Below are 18,553 nucleotides of genomic sequence, written 5' to 3'. Positions count from 1 at the left end.
GTATGTCCCTAATTCTACTTATTTATTTGGTTCCTTTCAATTTGTTTTATGGGCCCGGCGGCTGGCTGCCAGCAAAACCAGGCTGGTGGCCTCCTCTTGTAATTTCTCTAAGTGCCTCCTTGATAAAGTGATGAGATTAATTCATCATTGTTCCCCGAGGTCTCAAGGGAAGTCTGGGAGAACTCAGCACAGGGAGGGGACATTGGTGGGGCACATACGCACACACACATCACCATCGACTCAGCAGCGACTAAGTTAGTGAACAGATCCTCATAGGACAGGGACATTAGCCAACAGCTATCACAAGCTCAGGTCCCAAACTGAGTCTCCTAACTTGTCTGAGCCTCAGTTTCCTCATCTATAAAATGGGTATAGTTTCCATCTCAAAGTTGGATGAGCTTAGCACACCAGACCCCTGGCATCCAAGCAGGCAAGGCTGGCAAACTGAATCGTACATCCAGGCAGATCTACTGGAATAGATGCAGAGGATGCTGGCATCTGGCCCATCAGTGCCACACAGAAGGCTGTCCTGTCCACCCAAGGACACTTGAAAGCACTATAATCTATCTATGGGTGTGGCTGGACCTCAGCTCCTGTTTGTGCCTGAGGAACATCCGGAGCTGAGCTGGAACTCGGTGTGTGACCCTGAGGCAGAGGGGGTAGTCTCTTTGATCCTAGGCCACCCAGAGAAGGGAACCCCAGGGGAAGCCCCAGCAGCTGTCCCTGTGGCTGTAAGCAAGCCAGCAGCCCCATCCCTGCTCAGGCGCTCAGGCTCCGGGAGCTGTTAAGCTCAACCGGTTCCAAGGCCCCAGCTGACCTCAAGGGCTGTGGTGAGCAGCTGCAGAGAAGGGCTTAGCTCTCACTCACCTCAGTCCTGTAGGCCACAGACATCCCTGTCTGTGTGGTCCCCTGGCCTCAACCCTCTCCCCTTCCCTCTTCATCCATAGCTAGATCATCTCCGTCCTGTGTGGATTCTCCGTCACACCGCTGCAGTGCTCTGCACTGGGACCGATGGTCTGTCTGTCGTGGACCTGCACACTGCCTCTGGGCTTCTCAGCTTCCTCAAACTGAAACCATCCTCAGGAAGTCCTGCTCCATTTTCCTGTCATGTCAAAGAGAGTGACTCCCCAGCCTGCCTCTTGGGTCCAACACTGAGGAAGGAAGTTTCTGGAGTCTTAAACAATTTGCTCCCAAGGCCCTTTCCAGCCTCCTTCTTCCCCAGAGGCTACATTCCAATGGGCCAGTTCTCAGTCTGTGTTGTAAAGCAGTGTGGCTTCTGCTATCTCTGTCCCTTCCAGGCAGCCACAATGAAACACACATCTCCGTACCTTCCTTCCCCAAACTTGTTAAAGGTTGCCCCAACAGGGAGAGTTTGGGGAATGGTGCAGGTAGAGGCACTAGGCATGTACCTCAGTTGACAGAGTCCTTGTCTAGCTCTGTCAGGCCCTGTGATGTTCACCAAAATAGCATCAGTGAGCACGGCACACCCATGATCCCAGTACTCGGGAGGGAAAAAAAATGAGGACCAAGACTTGAGGCCATCCTTGACTATGTACTGAGTATGAGGCTTGTCTGGGATATGGGAGACCCTTTCTCAAAAGGAAGGGGGGTGGGGAGAGGAACAGGACAGAGGAGAAAGTAAAAGGTCCCAAAGCTCAAATGGATGCAGATGAGAAGCTGTCGGATCTTCGATACCACCTCCCATCTGGTAAAAGAGCTTGCCTTGGAACCCACGGAAGGAGGGAACAGACTCCTGAAAGCTGTACTCTGACCTCCACACACACACACAGAGACACTAGATAAAACTAAAGGATAAAGCCAGGCGCGGTGGCGCACGCCTTTAGTCCCAGCACTCGGGAGGCAGAAGCAGGCGGATTTCTGAGTTCGTGGTCAGCCTGGTCTACAAAGTGAGTTCCAGGACAGCCAGGGCTATACAGAGAAACCCTGTCTCGAAAAACCAAACCAAACCAAACCAAACCAAACCAAACCAAGCCAAACAAAAAAGGATAAAGGGAATAGCTTCAAAAAGGAAGGATCTGTTAGGAGGAAGATCCGCTCCCTCACAGGGCCTCAGGCACAGACGATTCAAGATAATGCAAGATAGGTGCCGGCCCCAGCGGAAAACAGATTTCCTGGAAGTGTGTACAGAGGGAGTGTCTGGCTGAAGCAAACCAGCTCTGCAGCCTCCTCGTGGCCAGCAAGGTCTACACAGCAGGAAGCTGACAGTCAATGGAGAACATGAACCAAAGATGTCCTAGACACAGGATCAAAGGCAAAGATAAGTGCAGCAGGGAAGCGGAGACAAAACAGGAATGGACGGTGGGACTGCTCGGCCCCCTCCATAGCCAAACCAGAGGACTCCCCCACACACCAAGAGAGGGATACAGAGGGCTCTGCTCTGCAGGAACAGCATGTGCACAGGGTAAGATAAGCAAAGGAACACCTTTCCTGCCCTGCCACACTCAGAACCCCATGCCAGAGAGAGGGCAACCTGGGAACTGCATCTCTACCGATTTCCAGGGTGTGCAAGAGTTTACCAAGGTGAGGGGTATACCAGGTCTCACTGTATGTTTGCCCACAGTTTCATGTGATCTAATTACCTCAAAGCAAAAAAGATCCAAAAAAAATGACCAATTTGCAAGGTAGGTTTGTTTTTGTTTTGTTTTTTAAATCGTAAATGTTATGTCAGCTAAGCTCTGGGGAGATCACAGCAGGGGGATTGGGATGGAGTTCCCAGCCAGCATAGGCTACAGGGTGAGCTCCAGATCAACCTGAGCTGCACTTTGAGACTTTGTTCTCAGGGGAAGTACCTGCAATGCGTTCCCTGCCCTTGCTTTTCTACTTAATAACAAGTGTCCAGGTTAGAAGGGTGGCAGGTGGTGGTGGTGACAGTCAGCCAGAATCCCACATAAACCAAGGTGTGAATATAGGAGTCCAAGGGTTAAAAATATATATAGTCCTTTCCAGGCTGGAGAGATTGCTCAGTGGTTAAGGGCACTTCCAGAGGTCCTGAGTTCAATTCCCAGCAATCACATGGTGGCTCTCAACCATCTGTAATGGGATCTGATGCCCTCTTCTAGTGTGTTTTTTTTAGACAGCTACAGTGTACTCAAATAAATAAATATTTAAAAGAAAGAGAGAGAGAGGAGGAGAGGAGAGAAGAGGAGAGGAGAGGAGAGGAGAGGAGAGGAGAAGAGAAGAGAAGAGAAGAGAAGAGAAGAGAAGAGAAGAGAAGAGAAGAGAAGAGAAGAGAAGAGAAGAGAAGAGAAGAGAAGAGAAGAGAAGAGAAGCGCGTCCTCTCCAGCATGCTCAAGCAGCCTGGGCCTCACAGGGAACAAAAACTACGAAAGGTAGAAGAAGCCAAAACCATCATTTAACCTAGAAACAAGAGGATGGCAAAGCAAGAAGGAAAAAAGGAAAATAGGTTTTAACTGAATAAGTGGAGGAAATGATGGGGGGGAGGTGGACAAGGGTAGGGACAGACAAACAGGAAGACTGGGTGTAATGACACACGAATATAACTATAACTTCAGGGCTAAGGGGTTGGGAGTTCAGGGCAAGCCTGAACTGCAAGTGACCCTATTTTGAAAAAGTCAAGATATCTAAGCCAGTAAGTACTGGAGTGAAGCTAAAGATAGTAACTGAGAATATGCTAGAGGGGTTGTGTTGTTGTTGTTAGCTTTTATTGTTTTGTTTTGTTTTTGTTGTTGTTTGGTTTGGTTGGGTAGGGTTGGGTTTCTTTAAAGATTAACTTTAGATAAAGTACAAAGATGATGGGTCCGGCTCTGCTCTGCTCTTATCTTCCCTTAGACATTTGTATTTCTAAGGCCACCAAGATAAGATAGCTCTGTGGGTAAAGGTGTTTGTGTCCAGGCCTGAGAACCTGAGAAGGATCAGGACTCCCGGGGTAGAGATCTACCAAGTCCTCCAAGTTCTGACCTCTACATGTGTGTGTGCTGTGGCATAAGGATGCACAGATAAACAAAGCGGGATGCCAATTTTAAAAAGAGAACCGGTGTTTCTATATGGTCTTTAAATTAGTTATCTTTAAATGATACCTTATGAAAACTTAAGAAATTCTGTGGCCTGGGGTATAGCTCTGTGATAGAGGCCTTACCTAGCAGGCCGAGAGCCCGAGGTTTGATCCTCTGCAAACTCTGAACCAAGAGAACAGCAGTCAGACAGTCTGTGGTGTACCTCACTCATGCAAAGGAAGAAATCAAAACGCCAGAGCAAGGCCCTTTATGCGGGGACCTCTGACCACGGTAACCTATCCCCCCTCACAGAGGCTCCGGGAAACCTGAATAACCATCTATGACGCCCGTGAAACCTGGAACCCATCAACTCCCTATACTCCAAACTCCTTCATTTGTCCCTCCAAGCAATCTCCTCCCAGTTCTGGGTCTGTCCATGTGGCCTTCAGGACAATTCCCTTCTCCCTTCCATCTTTCCCACTGACAGCAACTGATGTAATTCTGCTGTGTTGCTCTCCCTCCCTATCTGAACTGAAGAATTCTGTAAGGACTTTAGAGTCCTTTGTGGTTTTGTTTGGTTTGGTTTTTTCAAGATAGCCCTGTGCTGCCCTGTTTGTCCTGTAACTCACGCTATAGACCAGGTTGGCCTCAAACTCATAGAGATCTGCCTGCCTCTGTGTCTTGCATGCTGGGATTAAAAACACTCGATATTTTTGAGTCAGGGTCTCATTTATGACAAGCTGGCTTCAAAGTTGCTGTGTAGCCACTGACCTTGAAGGTGCCACCACAGGTCTTAAAATGAACTTTCAATGTGGCGCCAAGAAAGAAAGAGAACTCCACCGGTTAAAACCTCTGCTTCAGGCAATGTGGTGTGCACTCCTTTAATCCCAGCACCCTGAAGGCAGAGATCTACCCTGCCTGGTCTACAGAGCAAGTTCCAGCACAGCCAGAGTGTGTAGAGAGACCCTGCCATATATATGAATATGCTCTAAAGAGTTTTTTGGTTTGGTTTCGTTTGGTTTTGGTTTTTCGAGACAGGGTTTCTCTGTATTGCCCTGGCTATCCTGGAACTCACTATGTAGACCAGGCTGGCCTCGAACTCAGAAATCCACCTGCCTCCCGAGTGCCGGGACTAAAAGGCGTGCGCCACCACGCCCGGCTTCTAAGGAGTTTTTTATTTGTATTTGCTTACTAAGTTCACCAGTTCACAGGCCTTTCCTTCCTAAGGAGGAGTGGACAATCTGTTCCTTTACAGGAGCAACCAGTGCTACCTCAGTCTTCCTCGGATTCTAGGAGTTTCCTGTGTGCACATGAGGCTGCTGACGTCACCATCATCAGGACAGGTGTGCCTGCTGCAGCTATAAACAGGGTGAACCAGTGTTTCAGAACTGAGGGGATGGTATTCTCAACTCCTTTTAGGACTCTCCCTCCTTCCCATCATCCCTCCACCTCCCAACCTGCCCACAGAGCTGGCTGGGTGTGGTAGTCACAAGTCTCTCACAAGTTGTTCAGTCCAGGGGGTAAGACCCTAAATTTGCATTTCTAAGGAAGCCAAATAAGTGGTGGTGGGTGGGGGACAACACCCATTGGGAGATATCCACAGCCCTGGATCTGGTTTTACCTAAAGCTCAGACACGTGGTCCTGGACTCCAGTGTCTCTCAACTGTCCCTGAACTGATCAGATGTGTGCATCCAGAATTTCATCTATTGCATAACTTTCCTCTATTCCTCACCCTTCTGCCTCGATCCCACCATCCATGTTTCTTTTCCCAGATGCCCTTGCACCTGCCTCTAGCAGAGTGTCACCAGCCACTGTGTTTTGAACCCTCTTCCGCTCTCCTCCCTTCTGGACTCTCTTCTGACTGAATGGTACCTAACTCCATCCTCTTCCCTCAGATATACTTGGCATCTAGATCCTTCCTTCCCATCACTGTCAAAATTCTTTTGCTAAGAGGACATCTTATTCCCTATTCAGAACCCTTCAAGGCTTCCTTAGGTCAAGCACAGTGAAAGCTTAACTGTTCATTTCCTAGAGATTATAAACCGGGCGGGGGCAGTAAATTACATACATTATGCCCATAGCTCAGTTTCAGCAATAACACTTGAGGGGATGGAGATATTTAATAGCAGTATCTTGCTAATAAAGAAATGAAAGTTCAAAGAGTCACTAGTTCACAAGGATACAGCTCAAAAAACAAAAACACAAAACTGTATGGATATGATTGTGAATTTGTTTAAACAGCCCTCCGTGGACTCTCACCAAGTCAAAGCCACATCCTGAGTGCATCCACCGGTCTTCAACAGAGGATCATGAGCTGTTCTTCCCCATTTTCTGGTGGCTCCATTTTAACAGACCCTGATGGCAGGGAAATTGAGGCCAGGGGACTCAAGCCCCTGTCCAAGGTCAGCCAGCTGGCTTGTCACTGGCCTGAAAGCTGCTTCAGATCCTGGGCTTTGTCCCCATGACTGTCCTGGGTTCCCCCAGGATTCACCTACCAGCCTCATTTTCTAAGACAAAAGGCCTGGAGGTGGTCCCAGACAGAACAACCCATCAGTCATGGCTCAGCCCTGCTCCGTGGAGATTTTCCCCGCTGAGCTGAGCCTGCAGCTGCGCCTCTGGTGGGACTCCTCACTTGTTCCTAGTCTTAAATCACAGATCCAGGGAGGTGTCGGCAGGGTGTCTCACTCCTGCTGCATTGATCACCTCTTCCAGGTGGTCTGGGTTGGCTTCTTGCCCCACACTGCCCTTCTTTCCTGCGCTGAGGACTGAACCCAAGCCTCACACATGCTAAGTATCCGTCCCACCACTAGGCCACACTCCCAGTTCCCACTCTTTTTTTTTTTTTTTGGTTTTTCGAGGCAGGGTTTCTCTGTGTAGCCCTGGCTGTCCTGGCACTCACTTTGTAGACCAGGCTGGCCTCGAACTCAGAAATCCGCCTGCCTCTGCCTCCCGAGTGCTGGGATTAAAGGCGTGCGCCACCACGCCCGGCTCCCAGTTCCCACTCTTGGGGGGGGGGATATCAGTGCAGAGGTCGTAGGTAGTGCACACCTTTGATCCCAGCACTTGGAAGGTGGAAGCAGGAAGATCTGCTCTACACAAGTTCTAGACCAACCGAGACCACAAAGAGAGACCTTATCCCTTAAGCAAAGCAAAGGAAAGGAAAGGAAATGAAGGGGTGGAGGTGGCCGCTGGAAAGATGGCTCAGTGAGTCAGGACACATACTGCTATTGCAGAAGACCCAAGTTCCGTTCCTAGAACCTACATTAAAGGGCTCACAACTTTAGCCAGGTGTCCTTAATCCCAGCACTCAGGAGGTAGAGGCAGGAGGATCTCTAAGTTTGAGGCCAGTCTGATCTACAGAGCAAGTTCCAGGACAGCCAGTGCTACTCAGAGAAACTCAGTCTCAAATAAAAAGGTGTGTGAGTGTGTGTGTGTGTGTGTGTGTGTGTGTGTGTGTGTGTGTGTCACAACTGCCTCTAACTCCCTCCAGCTCCTGAGATCTGAGGACCTCCTTTGGCCTCCATAAGCACCAGGCATGCATGTGCAGACAACCCTCCCCCAGGTGCACAAGTATCATTGTTAAGGAGGTGTTTTTTATGATACCTCAGATCCAAGCTGGCCTTGAACGTCCGGGATTCAAGCAATCCTGCTTTGGCCTCTGGAGCAGCTGAGACGATGCTTTCACTGACTGGCTCACAAAGTCACAGTTTGGTCCTTGAAATACCTGAAGTTTCCTCTGCTCACAGCACTGGTCCTCAGAGTTCTTACCTGGGCCTCAACTTACCCTGAGAGCTATTTCTTCCCAGACCCTCCCTCACCTTTGGTCTCCATCTGTCACTAAAGGTTGATCCGAGAATTACTGCAAGTTTGAAGTTCTGTCTAAAAAATAATTGTCTTGCATCATGAGATTCCAAATCTAAGCTTCCTGCCCTCTCAGGAAATCAGACCAGTGCTAACAGTGTCTGAGCTATCCTAAGGGCTGGTAATAGGTAAAGACTTAAGAGGCTCCAAGAGGGAACCTCACTGAAAATGGCCCCTCTATCGTAACCATTAAAAATAACTGAAAGGAGGAAGGGAAGAAGGGAGGGAGGCTGAGGGTTGAGAGCATTTTGAGGGCTGGAGGCGTCTATGTATGCATTTAAAAGCAACAGAAGGATCATGCTCGGTGAAAAGCTAGGCAGTCACTGCTAGTGTGGTCAAGGTTGACTGACAGGGCCCTGGAGCTGCTCTTCAGACCTAACATCTACAGCCTTGATCAGTATGGGATTGGCGTCAGCATCACAGGCAGGAATCTGACCCCTAAGGCCCCACAAGTCAGATGATACCAGCCACAGAAAGGGGCTGTCTGTGAGGGGGCAGACTCCCATTGCCCAAGTTCAAGAGCCTGATGTCTAAGCCCCAGAGACAGAAAGAAACAAAGCCTGTAACTTGAGAAACTGACCTGTCTACCTAGCTAGAAAGTTCATAACTTGACTGAGAGAACTAGGTCATAGTCAGGAAGATATTAATCATATCACCTGAACGTTGAATACATCACACCCAGGCTGCCCCTAGCTTCAGCTTCCTTTTCCCTGGGCAGGAAGGCACCTTTGCCAGTCTCTCTGCTCCAAGGGCAGGCTAATCGTCCTGGACAGTCACAAACCCTCCTTTAGATATGCTAGCAAATTCAATCAGACCCCCATCTTCCCTCTGCCTGGAGCCACTAGTCTGTCGGCAGTAAGGTGCCTTTGATTATCTCTGAGCTCATCTGTTCTGGGCTATGCTCCTAGCAGCTCCCAGCTCTGACATTCCACTTACACCACTGGAGTTGATTTGAAAGGGCAGAAGCTGGGGGACAGACTGTACCTTGCTCTAGAAGGGGTGGTTAGTAAAATAAAGGTCTAGGCTTTTGGGGTCCAACAGACAGCTGTTTCAACTCAGTCACGTGTTGGGGACAATAAGTCAATGCTAGTGTCTGGGTCCCATCAACTACTTGATTTACAAAAGTTGAAGGCAGGCTAAGTCACTAGTCGCTAGTCGCTAGTCCAGGCAAGCTACCCCTCTTCTTCATCTGCAACCAAGCCCAGAGGATGAACCACCAGGGGTGGTCGGTCTCCCAATGTCTGTCATCAAGTGCTGGTTTCTGTAAACTTCCTTCCTCAAAGGACGGAGCAGACAGAAATTTCTAACTGGAAGGGATGGCAGAGTCAGGGCCTCTGCTGTGCTCAGAGCCTACAGAAGTTTTTTGTTTTTTTTTTTTTTAACAGGTGCTTGGTTGTCAATCCACAGACTAAACCTTTTTCTATGTAGCCCAGGTTGGCCTTAAACGTGCTAATATAGACCAGGCTGGCTTTCCCACTGCCTCCCAGGGCTTCAGAGGCTTCTATCACTACACCAGCTCACAAAGCCAGACTTTTAAAAGAAGGCCCGCAGCTGAGATGTGTAGTTCCATAGAACTCTAGCTTTGCCCTCGAGAAAGTTTAGGTTCCAGTCTGGCACTGTGCCACTCCAATCCCAGCACACGGGAAGGAGGCAGCTGGATCTAGGAATTCAGGGCCAGCCTGGACTACATAGCAAATTCTGGGCTAACCAGGTCTCAAAAGTTAAACAAACAAACAAAACTGAGCCCATACAGCGCCTCAGTCCTGGAAATACCCTCCCTGACCGTGCACACAAAGAAAAATGGTCTGCATCACCCTGCTTAAGAGAAAGCTGCCGCGTTCTGCAGCTGACTGTCACACCTGCAGATCCTGCAGACCCCTAGGCACTTAGCATTGTCTTTTTTTTTTTTTTTTGGAGACACCAAAATTCCTCAGCAGGTCTCAAATTCCTGCTGGGTACTGTGTAGGAATGTCTGAGTAAATGCTTCATTCCTTTGCTGCTGACTCCATTCGGAAACAATCAAACCATCCTAGAGAATTGCGAAACCACGGGACCACGGGGTGAGAGGCAGAGGCAGACCAGCTAGCCCGCAAGGGCTACAGGGTGATAGCAATCTTCGTCAGCACAAAACTAAAGAGTTAATAAGGCGAGAGCATCCGGCCAACTTCTGGCCTTAAGCTAGCTTTCCCCCTACTCTGGAGAGGAGGGAGTCTTGTAATGAGTTCAGACCTCTCCCGGAGATAAGGGCCACGATATTCAGCCAACTTCTAGGAAGAAGATCTGTATCCTTTTCACGGTAGCACGTAATTAATACTGTTTACAGATCTTCCCTAGGTACCTGGGAAAGGGGGTGGCAGAGGCTCTAGGTCTATACATACCAGCCTTGGTTCCTAGAAAATCGGATCTAGAATATCTCTGCCCCATTTAAAGAAACCCACGTAAAGGAGAAAACGTTGTCTTCTAAAATCCCATTTTCAAAAAAAAAAAAATAATAATAATAATTTTAAGGAGTATAAAACAAACCTGCAAGGTCACTTCCCAATTTAACAAGGAAAAGCCCGTGTTTCGGTAGCATGCCATGCTTCAAACATATGTGGCCAGCATTTGCTCAATGTAAGCTCTGGGCACCAGCTGAAGCAAGAGACACACCCATCTGCCATACCATTCATTTCACCTGTAAAGACCGTGAGGTCCCCTCCACCCAAGGGCAGGGGTATAGAGCAGCAAATGCCCCGTGTGCCATATCCTGAGTCACATCCCAGCACCAAAAGGGGGCTACAAAGCAGGAGCAGCCCAAGGGGCCTTCACTGCTTGTCTCTGCTCCTAGTATACAACAAGATGGCCGTATGTGTTCAGCCTACACATAGGCAGGCTGGCTCGGCAAAAAGATTCTAAGGGAGATTTTGTTCATATTGGGCGGTGGTGACACAGGCCTGAAGTCCCAGCACTCGGGAAGCAGGGGCAGGCAGGGGTCTTTGAGTTTGAGGCCAGCCTGGTCTACACAGCAAGTTCCAGGACAGCAAGAGCTACAGAGCAAAACTCTGTAGGAAGGGGAGAATCATTCGTGGCCAGGCCTGTTAGTGTAGCCCTTTTTTTTTTTTTTTTTTTTTTTTTTTTTGAGACAGGGTTTCTCTGTGTAGCCCTGGCTGTCCTGGAACTCACTCTGTAGACCAGGCTGGCCTCAAACTCAGAAATCCACCTGCCTCTGCCTTCCAAGTGCTGGGATTAAAGGCATGCGCCACCATTGCCCAGCTAGTGTATTCCTTTAATCCCAGTACTCAGGAAACTGAGGCAGGTGGGTCTCATGTGTTTTGGGTGAGCTAGGACTATACAGTAAGATCCTGTCACAAAACACCAAATAAATATTATTCATGACCACAATGGACTAAATGTAGTTTAGTTATTTTGTGTGCCCGTGTGTGTGCATGTGAGGTCATAAGTTACCCACCACGTGGGTCACGTGGGTCATTAGGCTTGGTGACAGGCATATTTACACTAGGCAATCTCAGAGGCCCTAAAATAGTTTAGTAATCTAAATTTTATTAGATCAAAGTAATTATACTACTTTATTTAAATATACACCTATGACAAAGCTTGTTCCGAACGATGGAACTTGATGTTATAGTAAAAGTGTACGGTAAGTGATATTGTTAAAAGTAAAAATAGCAATGAACATTAAGCTAGGGGCCAGCATGATGGCTCAGTGGCGAGAGACACTTACTGCCAAGGCTCCTGATACGCTTTCGCCCACGTGTTAAAGGAAGGACCTGCTCCAGCAAGTTGTCCTCTGATTTCTACAAGCATGCCTTGATAAGCACACACAACCAGTTCAATTCCCAATAGGGAAAAAAGAAAAGGAGGAGGAAAGGAAGAAGAGGAAGGAAAATCGAGGTGTGGTGATGATAGAACGTCCCATAGTCCCTGCACGTGGAAATTTGGAAGGTAAAGAAGGCGATCGGAGACCAGTCTTGCTAACACAATAAATTGAGCCTACAGAGGGCTACATAAAACCCTAAAAATAAAACTCACTCTGTAAAGCACATAAAGGAACTGAGGCAGCACACCCAAGCTTGAGCTCACAGGTAAGAGCTGCTTCAAGTGTCAGTCTGACCCAGAAGCCTGGTGGGTTAGCCCAGCCTCCGAATGGTTAAGTAGAATTGTAAATATACCCAACCTTTAATGCCCTCAACTGGTCTAATAGATCATTATCCAATGAGATTAACAAACATAAGCCTGTTGAATAAACAGAATCACCCTAGGGAAGCTTAGCCAATGCCTTCCAAAAGTGGTCAGGTGAGAATAGTTGAACAGAATGATGTTGAAGCCAAAAGGCAGGACAAGGAGGGTGGGGTGGGGTGGGGTGGGGTGGAGGTGGGGTAGGGGATGGGGGGGGGGATGGGAAGGTAAATGGAATGTAGGTGGGGGGTGAAGGTGGGGAGCCAGAATGGGAGAAATGGCCAGCATCTTTGGGTATGGGAGCGTGTCTGCCTAGGCTGGAGGGAATTGGCCCTTCTAGGTTACCTGCATAGATGGTGCTCGCCAGACGTCTTGACTGACCAACAGCTGCCAGTTAAGTGTTCACCACTAAGTCTGAAGCATTAGGATTCTCGTTCCCAGCCCCACAGGGCCAGAAAGAATATCACCCAATGAGGACTGGATCCACCATTATTATCCCCCACTCACCTGCACAGAGGGAGGTTCCAGGACTCCCGAACACATTCACCCAGATGAAAGAGCTGAATACCCAAGGGCTATCAGCATGTGACCCTAGTGATATGCAAATGTATGGAAAAAGAGCCCAGAGCTTCCAGGATCCCAGTCAGCTCCTGCCCACGTGAAATCGGGCCTACCTTTCTACAGGTGTGATTAAGATAGAAGCAAAAAGACAGCCAAAAGTATGAGATAGTGAGTCAAATAATAGTTAACACCTATTCCTCCCCTCATCCCCCCCCCTACCCCACACACACACAAATAGGCTTTTGGAGGGAGGGCTCATGCAATGGACAGCATGCATGTTGAGAGCTGTCCAGGATCAGGTATTTCTGTGGCTCTTTCTACGGCGTTTCAGGGACCAAGCAGGAAGAAACATGGTATATCTATGAGTCTTAGAGTTGAAATCCTTGTCTAGGATCCCAGAGTGAGAAACATGGAGACACAGATCAGGAGACTTCTAAGAGCACCTCTGCCCCCAGGAAACGAGACTTGGAATTTAGAGAATAACCCAACTAGACCTGTAGACCAAGGTCCCCACCCAAAGCCTGAATCCAGGTCTTGAGCTGCCCACCACGCACCTTGAATGGTTCTCTTGAAGAACGCCTTGCAAGCCTCGCAGGAGGCCACTCCGTAGTGGTAGCCAGAGGCAATGTCCCCGCACACGAGGCACAGGCGCTTGGGGATGGCGTTAAGCATGTACTCGCACTTGATGGCCGAGTCCTCCATGATACCACTAGTACAGTCCTCGTAGCTCTTGCGGCACGGGTTACCTCCCAGCCCCGCACCTGCGAACATAGGCGGCGAGTCCAGACCGTTGGCGTGGGTGCCCAGGGCCATGCCAAAGCCACCACTGGCGTCCGACGAGCCGCTGGGGCTGTGGTGGCTGAGGGCATCAATGCCCGAGGACGGGCTGGATGGCTCCGTCTTGATGAAAGAGCCGCAGCTAGAGCCCAGGTGCCTGTCTTCGGACGACATTCGGTTCAGCAGCCTGTGAACACAGAACGCGGGAGTCAGTTCCGAGCGAGGTGAGAGGTTGGGCGGGGCTACGGCCCTAGTGGGCGGGCCACATGGGCGTGTCTACGGGTATGACGTAGGAGAGCTGCAAGGGTGGCCAGGTCTGTAGCTGCTTTCCAGAAAAGTCTCTGCGACTTCAGAGTTCTAAGAAACTTTGAATTCGTAAACTTCAAATCAGACACCCTGTCTTTTGCAAATTGCTGGCCTAAGGATGGCAAGATGTTAGCTGTCCCTCCTAAATATTTGGCCAACCTGCCTACCTGACAAAAAATGGAAGCTGACCATGTGCCTGTCCCAAAGAGCTGTGAAGTCCAAGCTTGGGATTTGCTTCAATAGGACCTCACAGTCACCAAGACTGCCAAGTTTTCTAACTGGACCAAGAGGGACCGTTTAACCAAAAGGCACCAAGTGAGTTTACCCCCTCCCCCCCCTCCGCGGTCCGGGCTGGATAATGACGGTTCCGGCTGGATAATGGCGGTCCAATCTAAAGTGTGATTCCTGATCCTGTCTTCTCTTTTTCTGCTTTTTTGTTTATTTTGTCTTGTTTCTCGAGGCAGGGTTCCTTTGTGTAGTTCTGGCCACCAAGATCTTGCTCTGTAGAACAGAGTGACCTCAAACTCAGAGATTCCCCCTGTCTCTGCCCCTGCCCGGGGGGGGGGGGGGGAATCCGCTCCACCATTGCTCTGGCTTCTATTTTTCCTTCTTAGCTGAGATAATCCAGCTTGCATCCAGCACCCCCAGTCCCCAAAAGGCTGTCTCCATGAGAACGCATGAAGGTATCAGTCAAACCTAATTCTACACAGCCCCGCCCCCCCCTTGCTTCCTAATCCTTCTCTTTTTGAGATGGAACCTCTGAGAGAAGCCCTGGCTGGCCTAAAATTCATTAAGTAGCTCAGGCTAACCTCAAACTCTGTATCCTACTGCCTCAGCCAGGAACAAACTGGGACTACAGGTCTGTACCACCGTGTAAATTTACAGAGTCCCTCTGTGTAGCTCTGGCTAGCCTAGAACTATGTAGGCCAGGCTAGGCTCAGACTCACAGAGATCTGCCTGCCTCTGCCACCTGAGTGCTGGGACTAAAGGTATGTATGCTCCTCAAAGCCTGGCATGCCACCATGTAACACTTAGCCAGAGTTGTTTTTTTTTTCTTTTAGAGATTAAACACCCACCCACCCCTAACTCACATAAAGCCCAAAAGCACTCTGCTCATCACCTACGATCATCCTTTCACCTTGTTTTGTTTTGTTTGCCCAGAACCTTCTGGAATGTTTTGGGGACTCACCAATGAGGCAGATCTTCTGGGACCCCTGAAAACTGTGGGTTAACCATGCCTTTCCCATTACTGGGAGTTCTGTCTCTCCAGCTAAGTTCATATAAAGGGGACTGGATTGAAGGACCGTTCAGGGGAACCTGGTTGTTCGACATGTTCAGTTAGGATTTGGGTCTGAGGCAGGAGGCCTAAGTAGATGGTCTCAAATATTGTGGTACCTCAGAGGCAGAGACAGGAAGATCTCGAGTTTGGGGCCAGTCTGGTCTACACAAAGTATCCCAGAACTGCAAAGAGAGACCCTGTCTCCAAGAAACAAAACTGTCTAGAGGTATGATCCCTGAAAGTAGCCTTGATCCCAGGCCTGCCTCAGTGGAGAGAGTCCGTACCGGCTTAGGCACCCAGAACAAGGGAAAGAGAGCAGGGGAAACAACACAGAAAGAAAGACTCCTGGGTAGGAAGGAAGATCTCAGAGCTGCGGGGATGGGTGGCGATCCGTTCCTCCTGTGCCACTTACAGGTAACTTGCTTGTGAGCTCCTCGTTTTAGTAAAGTGCCCATGAAAAGGGTCACTCCAGAGGGAATGGGGACAGGGGCTTTATCATTACACCCACATAGCAATTCCTAGTCTAGCCTCAAACCGAGACCACAGAGTTGGTAATGTGACTGGGCTTTTGGTCCCACTAAAGTGCAATGACACTCAGCACACCTCCTGAGGGTGTCACTCACTCACCTGCACATGAACTTGTCTAGAGAGGGCGAGCTTCAGGTACTGGAATGAAAGGCCCAGTAAAGGCCCAGCACTCCAGCTTGCAAGCCCACGTTCGTAGTTGGTAAAGACTGAGTCCCCAGGTCCCTACTGTTCTAGATGGAATGTTCCTTTCAACCCTGGGGATCCTCTCCTTCTGACCATTCTCTGCATCATAAGCGGTGGGTCCCCACTTAAGGGTCTCCTCTGGATCCTTTCTGCATCTCTGACTGATGCTTTGTGATCTTCCTGGCTACCGACCACTCGTCTAACCACCAACAAGGTATCCTGAGGGAATAGCAGGGCACCATCTGGAGGGGAGTCTGCCTGAGCACACGGCCTAAAGCGTTGTCCTTCTCCCTGGGCAGCTGACTCCTCTCGACTGAATGCCTGACCCTCTCTAGCTTTCCCTGCTGACTGCTTTCAGCTGTGTTCCTCTCCGCAGCACCTTGGGCTCAGTGTGAAGGCCTGGGGGAACCAGAACTCACAAATCCTGTAATTCCACCCAACCTTCCAAAGGCTCTGAGAGCACCACAGATTTCCCAATTTACACCTGACACAGGAAGTCCCAGCAGCCGCTTCTGTTGAGTGTGCCCTATAAGCCCCTGCTCCCCTTCATCTCTGGAGGCACAAGAAGCATTTACCAGGAGGGAGAGCGGAGGGGAGGCTGCAGCTTCTCCTGGAAGGGTATGGGCCACAATTTTCCTCTGCCTTCCCAGTCTTGAAACTAAGCCTGCTCTGACTGAAAGACACTAGAGGGGTCAGGTTGTGCTCCCAAGCCCTGGCTTCCTCCCCAGCCTTGTGTCTTGATTCAGAAACCTTCACCGGATCCTGGTCTCAGTCAGAGCTGGTGTAGGATAAGCAGCCAGTAATTTAGTATCTGTCTCCCAGTAGAGGGGCATATGACTTAACGATGTCATTATTTACTTTCCTCCCACACCTACCCCTCCCTCCTCTTCCCTTCCTCCGTCCCCCTCTCTCTCTCTCTCTCTTCTTTGCATTTATTTCTTTAGTGTTTTTTTGTTTTGTTTTTTGTTTGTTTGTTTGTTTTTTCGAGACAGGGTTTCTCTGTATAGCCCTGGCTGTCCTGGAACTCACTCTGTAGACCAAGCTGGTCTCCAAATCAGAAATCTGCCTGCCTCTGCCTCCCGAGTGCTGGGATTAAAGGAGTGCGCCACCACGCCCGGCTTTTTTTTTTTTTTTTTTTTTTTTTTGAGACAGGATCTATATATTCTTGGCTGTCTTGGAACTCACTAGTCTGTAGACTAGGCTGGCCTCAAACTCAAGAGATCCACCTGTCTCTGCCTCCTGAGTACTGAGATCAAAGGTATGTGCCACCTCCTCTGGCTGAGACCCTGTCTCAAAACAAACAAAAAAGTGTATTATAATTAAGATACCCAATGTCAACCTCTAGCCCCCATAAACATACAGGCACCCCCTCTTCAAACACATGCACACTGAAGAGACTAAAAAGAGCCTGTTGCAAATGTAATGGTCAGAGCCATCTGGGGCCACAAGGTGAACCTGAGGAAGAAGGGGCTGGTGTCCTCTGTTCTTTTAGTCATTAGGAGGTGGCCTGGCTCCAGAGCGGGCTCACCTTTATGGTGGGGATGGATGTAGTGTTGCAATGGCCAGAGGGGAAGTGAAGGCAGACAATTCTTCAGGAAGTTTGGCTGCGGGAGGTGGAGGATGGGGGGAGGGCAGGGGGGGAGAGGGGGAAGGAAGTGCCTTCCTTACCCGCAGTCAGCAGCACCTGCTTACACACAAGGCAGGGTGTGGGGACAGGATACACTTTGGACTGGTGTGAGTCTCATCTGGGATGAGAAGCCATTCATTGAGAATGGAAGGAATTTAAAGTATTTAAGAATAACAGTCCATACTTTCCAGTCTTCCCCAAGCAATTCAGTTCTTCCCGGGACCACTAATTTAGTTCCGCCCCACTAAACCTTCCTCCCCATTTCTCTCAACACAGACTGCAGATCACTGATTGAGTAGTTTGTAATGCAATGCCTCAGACCAAAAGGTATTTTGGATTTGAGGTTTTTTGTTTTTGTTTGTTTGTTTGTTTGGATTTTGGGATATTTGAATACAAATAATACGACCTGGAAGATGGGAAAGTCTAGCATGCAAGGGATTTATTTTCTCCAAAGGCTATCAATCTGCCAGAAAGTAATTTTATATGTTAGTTTTTTAAATTCTGGGGATGAAACCCAGGGCCAGCCCCCAAATCCCGAGCTTTTGGAAAACTATCCTGATGCTACAAGTCTAATGACTTAATGAATACAAGTTTTAAATTATTAGAAATACTTGCCTACTACTTCGGATACAATTCAGGTAAAAACCGTGTATGATACCTTGGACTCAACAAAACAAAACAAGAATTCAGATTTGGGGGCAAATTTTGATCTCAGATTTTCAGATTAGAGTCTACTGCGCTTTCTGTCAGTTACTGATATTAAGAAGGGAAGGGAGAGGTGGGGCATATAGTTTAGCTGGTAGGGGAGAGGTGGGGCATATAGCTTAGCTGGTAGGGGAGAGGTGGGGCATATAGCTTAGCTGGTAGAGTGCTTGCCCAGTTTGTATAATGGCCTGGGCTTCATCCCCCATACTGCAAAAACTCATGCCTGACAGCGATTGCCAACAACTCCAGCACTTGGGAGGTAGAGACAGGAGGGTCTGAAGTTCAAGGCTAGCCTCAGGTACACAGTGAGTTGAGTAGGATGCTAGCCAGGGCTGCTGGAAACTCTGCTCCAAAAAGTTGTCACATACCAAATCCTAGCATTTGGGACACAGAAGCAGGTGGATCTTTGTGAATTCAAGGCCAGCCTGGTATACAGCTCAGTCCTAGGCCAAGGAGGGCTAACATAGTAAAAAATCACAAAGGAGAAAAAAATTAAAAATGAAAAGATTTTAGAGGTGACTGTGGATAGGTTACCAAGCAGAAGTCCAGGAAGGGTACAGTCTCTGGATGAGAGT

The 18,553-nt window shown here is 49.0% G+C and overlaps 1 protein-coding gene across 5 annotated transcripts in view; it reads right to left on the bottom strand.

Moving 5' to 3' along the window:
* The window catches only part of Esrrb (estrogen related receptor beta), a 157,306-nt gene that overhangs the window by 33,860 nt on the left and 104,893 nt on the right, over positions 1-18,553 (bottom strand). For all 5 annotated transcript variants that reach the window (XM_029484330.1, XM_029484332.1, XM_021179323.2 and 2 more), the window contains one exon: positions 13,128-13,537. In XM_029484330.1, coding sequence (XP_029340190.1) covers positions 13,128-13,537 — 410 coding nt within the window. The remainder of the gene's footprint in view (positions 1-13,127; positions 13,538-18,553) is intronic.

The sequence above is a fragment of the Mus caroli genome, unplaced genomic scaffold, assembly GCF_978045245.1.
Source record: "Mus caroli unplaced genomic scaffold, Mus_caroli_1 scaffold_14, whole genome shotgun sequence".
Classification (NCBI taxonomy): Eukaryota; Metazoa; Chordata; class Mammalia; order Rodentia; family Muridae; genus Mus; species Mus caroli.
This window is presented reverse-complemented; position numbering and strand designations above follow the sequence as displayed.